At 54.5% G+C, this 15657-nt stretch overlaps 2 protein-coding genes across 2 annotated transcripts in view; both read left to right on the top strand.

Moving 5' to 3' along the window:
- The window catches only part of ZCCHC24 (zinc finger CCHC-type containing 24), a 66009-nt gene extending 54010 nt beyond the window's left edge, over positions 1 to 11999 (top strand). The window contains exon 4 of the mRNA XM_047762784.1: positions 7919 to 11999. Coding sequence (XP_047618740.1) covers positions 7919 to 8032 — 114 coding nt within the window. The 3' untranslated portion in view covers positions 8033 to 11999. The remainder of the gene's footprint in view (positions 1 to 7918) is intronic.
- LOC125117062 (uncharacterized) lies at positions 8686 to 11999 on the top strand. The gene has a single exon (XM_047762783.1). It carries the CDS (start codon positions 8686 to 8688, stop codon positions 9679 to 9681), a length of 996 nt encoding a protein of 331 aa, XP_047618739.1. The 3' UTR covers positions 9682 to 11999.
- Positions 12000 to 15657: the final 3658 nt, after the last annotated feature.

The raw sequence follows: 15657 nt of genomic DNA, 5'->3' as shown, positions 1-15657 counted from the left end.
AGTTAAGAAACTGGGGGCACAACTATGACACAAAGAGGGATGCAAAGGCAGCAGGATGCTGTAGAAAAGAGCATTTCGTTGGTTCATTCGCCCATCTGTCACATGTCTACAAGGCAGGTACTGGGTGCCAGGCATTGCGCACCAGGGCTGGGGGCCAAGGGCCTGCCATGTAGGACCCAATTCCTGCAGATGGCATTTACTCTGGGACCTGAAGGAGGGAAGGAAGCTGGATCTGTCACGAGAGGGGGGGATGGCCATCCTAGGAAGAGGGCACAGCAGGTGCAGATGCTCTGAGGCTGTAGGACTTGAGGTGCTCAAGGCCCAAAGCTCAGTGAAAGAGTGAGGGGGTGAAGTAGGAGGGATGGGGGAGCTCAATGGGGCAATTACCAGAGGAATCTTGGGGCCCCAAAAGGAAGCTCTGAACAACCAGCCTTTTAGCTTCATTTTGAGACGATAACTCTGGTTGTGTGTAGAGGTTGGTCTGGGGTGGGGGCTGGGAGACACGGGGAGACCAGTGGGAAAGCCATGGCCATAGTCCCAGGGGAGCTAAGGCAGTGCCTGTGGGCTTGGCTCTGACACAGAGCATCACAGGATTGGATGGAGAAGGGGAGGGGAGGGCCAGGAATCCAGGAGAATAATCACACTCCGGCTTGAGCGCCTGAGTGGATGGAGGTAGTCATTACTAAGGTGAGCAGCCTGGGCTGGGGGCAGTTAGGCTGAGACCTAGTAGGTATTCTAGATAAAAGCAAGAGTTCTCTGATACATGATACATTTGAGATGTTCCTGAAAATCCAGATCAAGATGTCAAGAAAGCAGTTGGGTTTGTTATTCTGAAGCTCTTATTAGAAGTCACCTGTAATTGGGTACCCTTGGCCTAAAGGTATTTAGGGAATAATGAGATTTCCTGCAGAATGGACAAAGGAGGGCAGGGATTCCCCAGACCATGGGTTGTGGAATCCTAGCATTCAGAGATCCGCTGGAGGAGAAGCATCCAGCAAGAAGGAGGATCAGGGAGGGTGGGGTCCCCGGGGGGAGAAAGGGTGAATGCTATTCCAACGCGCACAAGCGGTCCTGAGACGTTGGGAGGCATGACTTTTACCTGGGGGACTTGCTGAGCTACAATCAGGTTTTGAGAGCCACTGAAGCCGACACCCGACAGGCCGAGTGGAAGGTAGAATAGAGTTGTTGATTCACTGCGGATCTATCGGCCAGGCAGTGTCCATAGAGCCAAGCAGAGGGAATACCTTCATTGTCCATTATTTTAAAGGGCATTAATGGTGGAGAGAAGCAGAGAAGTGGGACAGTAGCTGGAGTAGGGATGGTGGCAAGGAGATGGGTGTTAAGGAGATGGCAGAGCCTGGAACATATTACAGTCAAAGGAGAATGACCCAGGAGTTCCCGTTGTGGTGCAGAGGTTAACGAATCCGACTAGGAACCATGAGGTTGCGGGTTCGGTCCCTGCCCTTGCTCAGTGGGTTAACGATCCGGCGTTGCCGTGAGCTGTGGTGTAGGTTGCAGATGCGGCTCGGATCCCGCGTTGCTGTGGCTCTGGTGTAGGCCGGTGGCTACAGCTCCAATTCGACCCCTAGTCTGGGAACCTCCATATGCCATGGGAGCGGCCCTGGAAATGGCAAAAAGACAAAAAAAAAAAAAAATGGAGAATGACCTAGAAGAAGGCAAAAGCCTGCCAATATGGGGATGAGAGAGAAAGAGATGCCTTACCATTGGCCGAGGAGGGAGGGGGGTGGGGGATGATTGGGGAGGGTCATGGCTGTGATGGTGCAGAGAAGCGGGACTTTGCCTCCAAGGCTTCTCTTTTCTCAGTGAAAGGGGATACCAGGTTTTCAGCAAAAAGTTTGGGTGAAGAGGCATGTAGGGAGTTTGAGAAGGAGGAGAAAGGAAGTGGGCCTACCAGAGAAACGTAGCTGGACTGGCAAGCAGCATCCCAGCCCAGGAGAGCTTCAAGATCATAACTGTCCCCAAGGCAGTCAGCCCAGTTCTGTGACTTGCCTAGGTGCGGGCCAGAGATGGTGCACAGGGGTTCGGGGCCAGAGTTGTGCCGGGAGAGTGTTTCAGAGGGAAGAAGTTTGAAGAGTCAGGCATGTTTGGAAAAATGTGATGCTGGAAAAGCATGGTCCTGGGGTGTCAGCTAGACAGATGAGAAGGGAAGCCAGAGGGGCCCCTGATGGGGGGAGGCAAGACTGGGTGGAGTGTGGGAGCCTAGAGCTGGACAAAGAGCATTTTTCTGAAGACAAACCAGGGTGTGGCCGAGGGGGTGGTGGAAGAGAAGGTCACTACTGGTGAGGGAGTCAGTGTACCCAGGAGCTGGGGGTGGGGGGAGCCTCCCCTGGGTAAGCTGAGTCACCAAGAAGGATGGCAGGAGCAGGGGGGTGGGGGAGGAGGCCACGGGGGAAGGGATGCAGGAGGGTGGGAGAGACGGGGTTTGGGAGCTCCTGAGGGAGGCTCCCCTGGGGCAGTGATGCCTGGCTGGGCTCCATGGGGCAGTGGGAGGTCAGCAGACAAAGGGGGCTGGGGTGGGAGTGGCAGAGAGGGGAGGGTGTGCTTCTGGAGAGGGAATAGCATGTGCAAAGTGAGAAGTCAGGGCCGGCCAGACCATTGGAGGAGCTGAGGGGGAAGCAGAGTGTTGAGGGAGGGGCCTGGCAGCACTGGGCCTGTGCTGGCTTGGAGGCTATGGCATGGAATTTGGTCTTTATCCTACTAGGAGCATCTGGGGGCTGTCCAAGAGGACTCTCCTGGTTGAAATATTTTGTGATTTTATGATTCTCGTGCAGGCCTCCATTCCCTCTGTTTCCAGACTCTTCACCCCCCGCCTTCAGCGGTTTCCATAGTTCCTGTCACCCACACTGTTGCACGCAGGCAAATAGACACTTGGCCACACAGCCCAGCAGACAAGGGGCTCCTTAGCGGAGGGGCCTGACCTACAACTTAATGGCACCAAGGGAGACACTGAGGCCCCAGAGTGCCCCATGATGCCATCAAGATGACCCAGTGATTGGGCACAGGGCACATGACATGCATCTAGGGTTTTAGGAGCATGTCCAGGGATGGGGCTGAAGGCAGTGAGGGTAAAAGAGACTGCACCCTGGTTCCTGCTTCCTGGCAATTCCTGAGCATGTCCGGGACCCCAGTCCAAAACATTTCCCCAAATGTCCACCTGTCAGCACACTCGCCCTCTGGGTTAACATCTACTCTCCCAGGACCCTTGGACATGGCCAATGCGGTCAAAGAGGTTCCCTCTTTCTCTTGCTGGGTATACTTCATTGATGGCAGCTCCCCAAAGTGGTTCCACCAGTCTGTGCAGGCACTGAACGAAGATGACGGTCAGGGCGCTGCCAGGACTTCCAGGAGCTTCCCCTCCAACCCAAGGGGCAGGATTCCATCAGACAGGGTTAGCAACTGGCATTCAGAGAGCTCCTGGCCCAAGTCACAGGCATGGTCACCCTCTGGGTGCCACTTGCTGAGCCCCTGCACCCTTCTTGTGTGCTCTGCCCTCAGACTGGCTGTCCTGTTCACCCCATTTCACAGGGAGGGAACACACAGTCCTGAGAAGCCACGTAGAAGTGGAGTCTCACGCTTGAACTTTGACCTGTGTTTGGAGCCTGGCCCTGGGGCCCAGCAGGCCTCCATTTGTGTCCCAGCTCATTTCCCCCCTAACTGGGTGGGCTGAAGCAAAGCTCTGGGCCAGGCTCCCAGGGCAGGAGAGAGGAGGCAGGGCTGCAGGTGGGTCTCAGTCACTCGAGAGGGCAGGAATTGGGAAATTATGACAGTCATGTGCTCCTATTTTATACTCTGTTCATCCTCTCAGCCACCCCAGGAGGTCAGCTCCATTGTCTGCCCATTTTATAGAGGAGGAAACTGAGGAAAGGGGCACAAGTGACTTTCCTAAAGTCAGTAGAAAAGCTGGGACTCATGAAGAGGAATCAAGTTTGGGGCTGGGGGAGAACATGGAGCCTAGAGGAGATAAATGCGTGGCCTGGGGGGAAGTGGGGAGCAGGGAGGGTGGGTCAGGGTGGCTGGCCCAGGTGGGGAGTTGGGACTAGGCCAGTTCCTGCTGGGGTTCAGACGCAGAGTGCTTGGGTCTGCGCTGGGGGCTCTGGAAGGCTCAGACTCTCACACTCTGTGACCTAATCAGAGATGCAGGGCCTGGCCCACATACTCAAGTCCATGGGGACCCAACTCCCTGTCTTGGTTCCAGCCTCCTCAGCCCCATGTGTGTACTGCCCTAGCGGCCCTTCCGTAATGCCAAACCCATTCCTGGTTTGTACCGCCATCCCCAGGCCTGCAGTGGCCTCACCTGCTTCATCCACTCCATCCTGCCAAACTCAGTCCAAGTGCAGCCTCCCTGACCCTCTCACCTCCTTGTCTCCACACTCGGGATCAGACTCTCCACAGGCCCAATGAGGGAGAATCTTCCAAGAGCGTGTGGCTCTGCTTTTCCCTCTTCCAGGCATTCGGCCCTAGTTTGTTGAGCACCTACTATGCTCAGCAGGGAGACCGAGGCCCAGAGAGGAGATGGGACTTGAACAAGGTCACTCTGCCGGTCGACGGGGCCCCACTCCCAATCTCCTCTCCCAGGGCTCTTCTCTCTCAGGGAAGTGGCAAGCTGGGCAGAAGCCGGAGAGGGTGGTGGCCCTGCCAGGCTCCCCAGCAGTCAGGAGCCTTTGAAGAGCTGAGAGGACAGACAGGCTTGGAGCATCTGACCCCCTGAACTCTCCCACCCCCCATGGTGGAGAGGGGCTGCTTTATTTCTCCTGCCCCCTGAGCTCTGACCTGGGCGGCATCCATCTCCTGAGAACCCTCCACTTCCCCTGGCCTCCCTCCCCTACCACATCTGTTTCCCGTCAGGTTCCAGCTGTGGTTCCCCTCTGCCGGCCCTGCCCCCCAGGAGAAGAAAACACTAATGGGCTTTGCCTCACCGAGGGCGGGGGGTGGGGGGGCGGGAATGGCCCTGGGGTGATCAATTCCAGCTGCTGGATGTTTTTCCTCCGCAGAGGGGAGTTGCCTTGACAGCTTCCCCACCTCCTCCACCCAGTGCCTGGGCAGGGAGGAGCCAGGACCCAAGGAAGGAAGGGGCATTGATAGGGTCATGGCCAAGGAGTGAGGACAGCTAGGACGTGCATTGCAGGGGCTTTTCCACAGGGACTCAGCTGGTCCTCCTGCTCCCAGCTGCCCCCTCTACAAATTAGAAATAGCAATTATATGTGTATTAGTAATAATACATGTTAATACTGACCAACACTTTGCTCTTTGTGTGACAGCCGCTGCTGTCATAAGGTGATCACTTTGCACATATGACCTTATTTATTTACTCTTCACAATAATACCATCAAGTACCCCATTGTATAGAGAAGAAAAATTGAGGCACAAAGAGGCTAAGTGACTTGGGAGAGGTCACACAGCAATTACAAAGTCTTGCAGAACTCTTTACGTTTAGAAAGTAACTTAAAACAGTCGTCTCGTTGACTTGTGTCCCTATCACACATACAGCACATATTATTAAACCACACCCCCCCCCACCCAGGTTACACAAGGTCCTAGAGGAGAAAGTTCTTACCCAACAGCCCTTGGCAGATAGGTGAAGCTGCAGGCACCTGGCAAGACTCTTAATGTCTTGGAGCCTCAGTTTCTTCATCTGTAATATATGAGGATAATAATATGCCCCTCTCAGGAGGTTAGGTGGTATGATTTATGCGGCTGCGGTTTGCAAAGTGTAAATCCTGGAGAGCAAGGGTGGTGTCAGGTCTGCATGGTTGGGCCTCTCTGGCCCCCTCAGAAGGTGGGTTCAGGGAGGGGCCCAGGCCAGCATGAAGAGTAGGAAAGGGGAGCTGGCTGGGGGGAGGGGAGACTTCAGAGCCTCCTACATGGGACCTACCTATGGGAGCGAGCAGAGAGTCTCTGTGTGGCTGGGATCACTGGGATTGGTGTATGGAGACCCAGACTTCAGCCCAAGATTGGGGGGCACTTCCTTCAGCACAGGCAATGAGCTGAGCCAGGGAACTCAGCTGGCAGCTCCCCAGCCCTGGAGCGTGTAGGCGGTACCCATGGGAACCTGTAGGTGTCCATCTGGAGAGCAGGGGATGTGACATTCCCAGACCTTCCAGCTTGGAACTGTGGCTTCAACTTTCAGTGACCTCTCCCAGCTGGTATTCCCCTCCTATTAGTAATAATCATAAACAGCATTAATAACATTTATGTGCTATGCTCTTCCTATTCATGATCTTCCTGGCATTGTAACAACAGTCTCAAGAGCAAAGTGTTGTTGACGTCCCCTTTCACAGACGAAGAAGTGGAGGATCAGAGGTGTCAGGTATCCTGCCCAACACCGCACAGCTCATAGGTAGTTTGAGCCCAGGTTTGACATGAAGCCAAACGCTTTCTCCTCTCTCCTGGCCAGGAAAGCCAGTCATCTGAAAGCTTCTGGAGATGAGGCCAAGGCTTCTGCCTCTTTTCCAGGTCTTCCCAGCATGGCTTTAGGCCTAGAAGCACAGGGATGGTCTTTATGACCCTGGATCAGAACCAGCCCACCCACAGTCTATACCCTCACCTCCTAGATCCCTCTGACTCATCCATGCCTCCAACTGTCAGCTTTAGGCCAGGTACTGAATACTTGGGCAGAAAAGTTAGTGTGCCACTTTTGAGCAGTTTGCAGCCTGCCTAGGGGGCAGCGCTGCTGCTCAGCTTATTCCAGGATCATCCTGGGTCATGGTTGCTGGCCCCAAGGCTCCCTTGGCCCACACCAGCCTGCAGTTCCTGCCCCATCTCCTTGGCATGTGGCTCTGAGCTGGCCCTGACCGGCTTCCTTTGAGTCTCCCCAGGTCTATTCAGGGGACCCTGCTGCAGGGAGGGGTTCTGGGCCAAGATTCTGGCTGCCAGCTAGGAAACTGTCTGCCTCAGGAGGTGTGCCTAAAAGCCTCCATACATCTTCCAGAGAAACAGGTCTTTGCTGGCTTTTGAGAGCCAGGATGAGAGGGACAGAGGGAGCGGGGAAGCCCCGTGTATAACAGCAATATGTTTGTATGTGCCCAACACTGCTCAGTTTACAGACATCTAGACACTGACTCCTCCCTGCAAACGAGCTCAACAGTCACTCACTTTACAGATGTGGAAATGGAAGCTCTCTGAGGCCACATTGTGAATGAGTGGTATCATAGGTCTAGCTTTTCTCGGGGCCTCGGTTTCCCTGTGAAGAAGCATCTAGGCACTCATCAAACAGGGCAGGTGGTGTGCCAGGCTCAGGGATCAGTGACAAATCAGAACACTGGCAGCTGACCACACAGAGCTAAGGGTTCAATTACTCTAAGCCTGAAACACCGGGACTGTGTCGAGGTTAAACACCCTTTGAGTCTTGAGGCCACAGGAGCAGTTGTGTGGGTGACAAGTGACCTGGGAAGAGGCAGTGGATGCTGGGAATCAGGAGATATGACTTGGGCCTCCCTTGTGCTGGACCCCGGTTTCATCATCTGGTTAATGTCTGTGCACCGTTGTCCTGCCTCTGTCCTAGGTTTTAGTGAGCTTCAAGTGGTGGCCGCTCAGAGATCACAGGGGAGGGCAAAGTGGCATCTAGACCCAGGGCTCTGGGTAAAAGCCTCCCACAGCCCTAGCCCCAGCCCAAGGCCTCAGCCATGCCTCTGGGACTCAGGACACATGTGTTGCCTGCAGTAAGTGAGAGGCAGGAAGGGTCCCGGGTGCTTCTTCAAACAACCTCTGTGATTACAGGCGCACGTGCTCTCTCTCCGGGCCCTCCCTGTGTATCTCTCTCCCTCCTCCTGTCTGTCTGTCTGGCACACTGTCTCTGCCTCTGCCCACATCTGTCTCACTCTCCCTGCTTCTCTGGTATTTCATTCTCTCCACCCCCTCCTCCCCACCCTTGGGCCCGCGTCTACCTTCCTCTCTGCAGAGACCCCTGGAGAAGCCCGATGGCCTGGACGTGTCTGACCAGAGCAAGGAGCACCCCCAGCACCTGTGTGAGAAGTGCAAGGTGCTGGGCTACTACTGCCGGCGCGTGCAATGACCCGGCCGCCCACCATGCCCCACCGCCCTCCTGCCAGCTGGAGAAGACGCAACCACCCTGCATGTCCCCAAGTGTGCACGTGCAAGGGGGCATCCTCGAAGGCTTACAGGTCTGGTGGGTGGGCTCTTATGTTCTCGTATGTTGACAAACAGTGTTAACTGACGTAGCTGCCGCCCCACAAGGCCCGCTCTCTGCGACTCTCTACAGGTGGGCCTGGGTCTGTGTGGAGGGGACAAGGTGAGCAGAGGTCAGCGCACAGGACCCCACAGAGCCTTCAGCATCCCCCGCAGGCTCTCCTCTGAGACTCCCTTTTGGGTGAGCAGCCTTACATTGGCCACAAGTGCACTAAATTTACTGTGAATCCCAGAGCCTGCAGGGGACGGTCTCCCAAAACCAGCCAGGTGGCCTTCTCCCACCCAGAACCTTCCAGTTTGCCCTGTGTGAAAAGCCACTCTTGGAAAGCCCTAATTTTCTAAGTCAGTGCTCATGGCAAGCTGACTCCTGTTCTAGCAGCTGCTGGGGAGCGGGCATCTCTGCCCCCTGCCACTTTGAGCCCCAAACCTGACTGCCTCTGAAGCCACTGGCATTGCACCTGGGCCCCGCACATCTCCCCTCCCCCCACACCCCAGAGGTCAGGGATGGGGAGGCACTGAATGTTGGACGGTGCTCCAGCGTGTGACCTGGGGCACAGAGGGCAACGCCCCCTCCCCCACCACAGACTTCCCCCACGCGTTTGGATTTTGCCAGCCCTATCCCCTTCCCTTCTCCTTCCCCTCTCACCCATGCTGGGGAGCCACACCCGGCAGGAGGCTATAGGACCCAGCAGGGAAACCACTCTGGCAGGAAGGACCCAGGCCTGGCAGTCCAAAGACCTGGGTTTTAATGCTGACCCCGCCACTGATGCACTACAGAGCCTTAAGAAGGATTCTCACCTCTGGGCCTCTGTTTCCCCACTAAGAGAAAGAGAGAGTGACACCAGAGAGGCCCATTTCTGTCCTGATGTTCTGGAATTCTGCCTGGCTGGGTGCCATCTCCTGGAGCAGAGAGCTTTATTTGGAGAGTTTCCCCAGGCTCCCTACCCATCCCCTTCCCACTATCACCCGTCAGTCAGTCACTTAAGAAATCAGGTGGAGAGATGCAGGTCCTCCCCTGTTGCCCCCTGCAACCCCAGCCATGTCTTTTGTCCCCTACCCTGCAAACGTGAAGGAGAAAGGTCTCCCCCTCCTTACAGGGCAACCCCAAGACATGCTACAGAACCTCTGGTTTGCAAAGTGGAGACAATGATTCCTACCTCCCGAGGGGGCGGAGAGGCCTCCTGGCATTCACACTGGCCAGGCCTGCCGATGCTGTCCCGGCTAGTGGGAAGGATTGCCTTCCTCTCTGCTCTCTCCCCCATGAGAAGCCCTATTTGCTTTGTCATATTACCCTTCCTTTCTCCCAGGGCTGGGTCCTTTGATGTTGCCCCAACATTATGCCTCTGTGGGAAAAAAAGAAAAAAAAAATCAGACCGCGGAATGGGCCTGAAATTCAGTGTTTACCACGGCTCAAGGACACCCAACCTGGGGCCGGTCGTCTTTGGTTTTCAAGTGAAAATGCTTTGTACAACTGAGGAGTTACAGCAAAGTGTTAATCAGGGGTCCAGGGAGTGAGTTGGAGAGATGGAGTTGAGAGTATTTGCAGCCAGAGGGCTGCAGGGTAGATTGGGAGGGGGGGGCCAAGCCCTCTGAGCACTTAGGAAGGGTGTGTGTGCTCCAGCCTGAGCCCTGTAGCTGCCTCCCTCCAGGCCTGCAGGGGCAGAACGCCCGCCACCAACTGTGAACGTGCTTACCGCCCACTGAAGAATCCCTCTGCTCCCTGCCTGCTCTACTGTGTCAAGGTGAGCCAGAGTCACCCTGGCCCTGGGTTCTCTGTCCCCGAGAAGCTGTCACTGTCAGTCATCCTCGTGTCCCTCTAAAGAGAGCATTCACAGGGGTGGCAGTGTCCTGGTTTCCACTGCGAGGACAAGGCCCCAAGACTTCCAGGGACCTGGCCCCACAGGGAGGACCTGGGCTTCTGGGTGCTTGGGCTGAGGTTGTGCGGGAAGTCCACATCCTAGAAAGAACCCAGGCTCCAGACTCCAGAAGGAATATCACCCCAAAGTGACCTTTGCAGTAGGTTTGTCCAGCTGGCAGTCACTACCGCTGCCATCTGTGCAGAATCAGCCACTGTGGGGGGGCTGGGCCCTCCTGCCTGGGGCAGCCCTTCCATACTGCCTCCGCCCCCTGGCTGAATTTGGGAGCTCTGTGTGGTCAGCAAAAGCCACTGCTGTCCAGGCTGGTGCTGTGAGAATTAAGTGCTCAGAGGGCCTGGGCGTCCAGGAGACAAGAAAGTGTGTGGTTTCAGTATGTTCAAAAGGGACAATCGCTTGCAGTTAGTAGATCTAGCGATCTAGTTGGGAGATAATGGTGTTTACCCCATATGAAGTATTCAATAGTTCTACTTGTGAATTTGTATTTATTTTGAGTTATACTTGACACAGAATTCCTTTTTTTTTTTTTAAAGAAAAATACTATGTGTGTATTTTGAAAAGAAAATTCATGGATGTTAAAATTTCTGCATGGTTTCCAATTTTTCTCACAACACTGAATTTGTTACCTTCTCCCGAAAAATCTTCACAGTGATTTTTGTCTGTATATATTTGAGGGCCTTTTTTTAAAAAAAAAAAAGAAGAAAAAGAAAAAGACAAGAAAAATATAATTACTTGATTTTTGAGATTTAAAATAAACAAAAGGAGAGGCATTTTCAAAACTTCAGAGCTTTCAGGAGGGCAGTAGAATATCAAATGAAGATTTCTGAAAGTATTTTTTGCAAACCTTCTGGTTGAGCTGCAAGAAAATATTTATGGTGAGAACTTTTCTCTTTTTCCTGTTTTTTTTTTTTTGGTTTGATTTTTTACTATGCTTTGGTCTGTAAAAAGTCTGCAACTGAATTACATTAAGGAAATATTGTCTACATAGAATATTATATGAAGTTGGTACATAATTCTGATGAGGAAAAAAAAATCTTTGCAATTCTTTAAGCCATATTATTGTTATTCTCTCTTGTTTGCCTTGGATGAAAATATCAGTATTAAGTAGTCAGCATATTATTCAAGTGCTTATACTTATTAATATGTTCCTGTCCTGTATTTATACATATGTGTATTTTGGAAAGTATTGCCTTTTTGGAGGGAAGCTATTATTAGATACTTAGTGAAAAAGGGAATGGGGAGCTCTTTGAGCCTCTTCAGCTGAGGATAACACAGCACTATAATCCATTCTCTTGCACCTTCTTATTATTATCTTGTTATTATGGTTATTAATCTTGTGGGGGGGCAGGAGTGAGCTAGGGGAACAGGGGGCATGTGACTGACTAGCCCCTCTATGGTTGGCCGGCTCCAAAGATGGCCTCCTTGGCCTGATCCAGGGCTTCCGGTCAGAACAGCCCAAAGAGGGAAGAGGAAGACAGACTTCACACCGTCCCTTTTGGAGCTTTGCCATCTGAGCCATGCCCCAGGTCCCCATGCTCTTTGAACTTGGATTTGTCACCCTGCCCTCCACCATCTAATGGACTTGAATCTACTCGAAATGAATATTTAACCCAGCATCACTACATCATAGCCCAGAGCGACAGCTAACCCTGAAATCTGGGAGGCGTCCAGCCTTGGGGAATTCATCGCTCTTTGTTGCCAACCTCACTCGACGTCCTCCACTCGCATGTGGTGACCCTGTCCATGTCTGTATCTGTTAATATGTGTGTGTCCAGCTAGAAAGACAAACAGAACCCGTGGGCCAGCTCGGAGGGTGCGTGGAGGAGGCTCCCGACCACTCCCGTGGGCCGCCCTCGGGATGGCATTCCGTTGTGTGCCTTATTCCTGGAGAATCTGTATACGGCCTGCCTATAGAAATATAGCCTTTTCATGCTGTATTAAAAGGACTCTTAAAAGCAAGAGAGGCTCCTGGTTTCCTTGTTTACGCAGAGTGTCCGTGGGAGCTAGACGTTCTCACAGACCAGAGGGGCCAAGTAGGGCAGGAGGGCTCGGAGCCGCCCTTCTGCTGTCCTGAGTCTGGGACGTCTGGTCCTTGCCCTGCCTCCACACCATTGATTTGCCTTCTCCCAGCCCCTCTGTCCCCAAGCAGACACTCTCTCCAGGGTGAACGCCCTCCCCAAGCAGGGCCCCAGACTGGGCGAGATTGTCAGCACATTAGGTCACAGTTAGCTCAGCGATGGGACTCCCGGTGACCATATATAGGAGTGAATCTTCCTCCGAGATGCAGCCTCGGGCCTCGCCACCGCAGCTCCCACTCGGCTCTCTCGCCAGGATCAGGATTTGGACCTCAGACACTGGGCATCCCACAGTGAGCAAAGTGAAGTGTCCGGGGCCTCCTGGAAAGCCCCTGGGAAAGGGGACAGAGGACTCGTCTGAGCAAGGACCCAGGCTGGACTGTCTCCAGGTGGGGCTCTTGCTGAGGGCCACAGACAGGAAGCCACAGCTCATAAGGCCTGGAGCCACAGCCAAGAAAGTCTGAGGGAGCCACCTGCAAATGGAGCCCTGAGGCCTACGGTCTTAGCACTTGTGGTTCTCAACCTGGCTGCTCACCAGAATCACCCATGGGAACCACCTTGGTCTCACCCGGAGATGCTTGAGAAACCAGCCTGGGTGTCCTTAAAGTCCATGATCAGTCCAGCGTGCAAGGCTGAGAAGTATAGGGCTTTGAAATGGTCTCTAGGGTCCTATGGGGCCAGTGGTAATGGTTTAAGGAGACTGGTGGGTGGCGGGGTGGGGGGGGTGAGGGGTTTCAGCTCGCTGGAGAGACATCCCCTCCCCAGCTCCAGCCAATTGCTGCTATCTAAGAACACACTGTCTGGGGCAGAGTGGGGAGAGGGGGCGGCAAGAGACTAGGAATTCAGGTCATTATGTGAAATTTTCCAATTTTTAAATTTTGGCAACTAGTTTATTAAGTTTTTTTTAAATTTTTTCTTTTTATGGCCGCACCCACAGCATATGGAAGTTCCTGGGCCTGTGGTTAAATCTGAGCCACAGCTGCGACCCGAGGCACAGCTGTGGCAATGCTGGATCCTTTAACCCACTGTACCAGAGCGGGAATCGAACCCACACCTCCACAATGACCCAAGCCGCTGCAGTCAGGTTCTTAGCCCACTGTGCCATGGCAGGAACTCCTTAAATTTTTAAATAGCCAAACTATCTGCGAGCCGGCCCATGCCTCTAGACAGCAACCTCTGAGATGGAACAGTGAAACTAAGGTGTGAGTCCTTGGGGTCAGGGACCATGGGTTGGGGAGAAGTGGGGGACAGGAAGGAACAGAGGCTCCTGACTCCAGAAGCAGGACCTATTAGCTTATTTGTGGTACACAGCAAATCCTGGCAGCCACCATGCCCTTTCCTGCTCATTGGCACAGAGGAAGGATTAATTCACTTCCTGGTGCCTGGCTTCAGGGTGAGTGAAATGGCAGGCAGGACCAGAACTGGCCTGAACGCAGGTGGGTGGCACCCCAGCAGGATGGGCAAAGGAGAGAATAATCCCCCATGAGAGCCTCTCCATCTGTAGCCCAGGGAAGGCTGTGCTCCCTGTTACAGGTCTGAGGACATGGAGCCCCATCTGTCTCAGTGGCCCGGTGCTCCACAACACTGGCTTCCAGATCAGCCCTGCCTCCCCTGGCTGTGTGACCCTGAGCTGCTCCCCTGGCCTCTTTGAGCCTGAGCTTCCAAGGGGATATTACATGGATAAGAAGCCCAGTGACCACAAGGCCCAGCACATGGCTTGGCACCTGGGTGGCGGGTTAGGGGCCACGGTCTGCGGCTCAGGCCAGAGGTCATACAGGGAGTCTGAGGTGGAGCCAGGCCTCCAACCCTGGAAGCTGGTTCATTTGATCATTTGCCCCCTGTGCTGGGGCTGAGGTGTCAAGGTTAGTATTGGATTATCTGCCCTTGTGTGTCGTATGCATGTCCCGTGTGTTTGTTTTGTTTTGTGTTCCACGGAAAGAAAACAACCCAAAGCAAACACAGCCTGCATTTCGACATCTCCTGGAGCTGTGGAAACCAGTAATTCCCCTGGACAGGAAGGATTTCCGGTTGGACTGAATGTCCACGTCCAGAGGCAGCCAGCCGCTGAGAGCGTAGTCCACTGCAGAAGGGGGCGTCACGGGTCCCAAAGGGGAGGCCCCGGCTCTGAGCCTGCCCCTGACAGGAAGCCGGCGACCTCCACCCCTGAATTTAAGGCCCCCAGAGGGGAGAGCTCATTTGAGGTCACCCAGCGGGCAGGTGGCTGAGCAGGATTTGAACCCTGAAATCTCACCCCCAGTGTAGTGTTTCAGAGGCGGAGCTGGGGCTCGGCCCCAGGCAGCATGCTAGGCCCAGAGTTGCAAAGGTAGAGCTAGGAGTGAGGGCCCCCATGCACAGGGGTTGTCTCGAGGGGCAGGCAGCTCCAGCCCATGAAGGCCTTTGTAAGGAGCCCTTACACTGGACACAGGGCTTGGAGACCAGACAGTGCCCCAGGCCTGGGGTCGGAGCACGTCTGTTCAACCACTGCCCCCTCTCCCACCTTAGCACGAAAACCCTGGGGGCTCAGAAGCCCCCCATGTGGCCCAGACAAAGCTCCTAGCACCAACCCCTCCTTGGAAAATGTGACGTGGAACCTCCCCATCCTGACCTATGAGCTGGGGCAACTGGACGCACCGAGGGCTGCAGTGGATGCTGGGCGGACCCTGCATGCACAGATGCTCTATGCTGGCTGCTTCGACTCTCACAGGCTCTACTGCCATCCAGCTTCTGCCTGGGCCCTGACCACAGGCCCAGGTCTCTCCTGTCCCTCTGGCCCCCTGTGTGCTCCTAACAGTCCTGGCAGGAACCAGGGTCAAGAACACTATGCCAACATGGCAGGTGGGGAAACTGAGGTCCAGGGAGAGTCCTGACGCCTGAGACTGACAGACGGGGCCTCCACTGCACCCTCCGCCCTCAGCTGTTTCTGATCTCGACCAGAGACTCCAAGTGGATTCCCATAAGCCTGCTCAGGCTTTTAGCAACCACTATGGGCGTTTCCTTGGGCCAGGTCTGAAACCCTGAGCTGTGGCTGCAACCTGTGATACCCTGGGTGAGGAGTCAGGCCCCTGCTTTCCTTAGACAGCTGGACCCTGGCTTCCCACAGTCTACCCAAGGGCAGGCATCCAAATGCCACGCCAGCTGCTCCCTGGCCTGTTTCCCCACGGTGTCAGGAGGGCAGAAGGGGCAGGAGGCACTGAGATGAAGGCGGGTGACAGTCTGGGGAAGGGCAGGCGTCTAATTGTCCCTGGAGCTCTGACCGAGCCAGGGACAGCCTGTCCTCAGGCACAAAGGCCCCTCCTAACACCCCTGCCCCCACATTATGAAGACATATGAGAGGCTCCGGGCTCAATGTCCCACCCCCACCCCACAGACATTCACATACCACTTTGCACACGCTTGCACTTACTAACACACAACCACACACTGACACATGCGCATTCACACACTTATACTCTCAGACACACGCACATACCCACAAACCCACAGAACTGCAGCCCGAAGAAAGTCCTGTGGGGGTGGGGAGCCCCCACAGCAGCCTCTCTGCC

This window comes from Phacochoerus africanus, chromosome 15 (assembly GCF_016906955.1).
Source record: "Phacochoerus africanus isolate WHEZ1 chromosome 15, ROS_Pafr_v1, whole genome shotgun sequence".
NCBI lineage: Eukaryota > Metazoa > Chordata > Mammalia > Artiodactyla > Suidae > Phacochoerus > Phacochoerus africanus.
Note: the sequence above shows the minus strand (reverse complement) of the source record. Positions and strands in the feature narration are given on the sequence as shown.

What these genes read in the sequence shown, in the direction of transcription:
- LOC125117062 (XM_047762783.1), top strand. Translation starts at nt 8,686, where the DNA reads ATGTTGGACGGTGCTCCAGCGTGTGACCTGGGGCACAGAGGGCAACGC.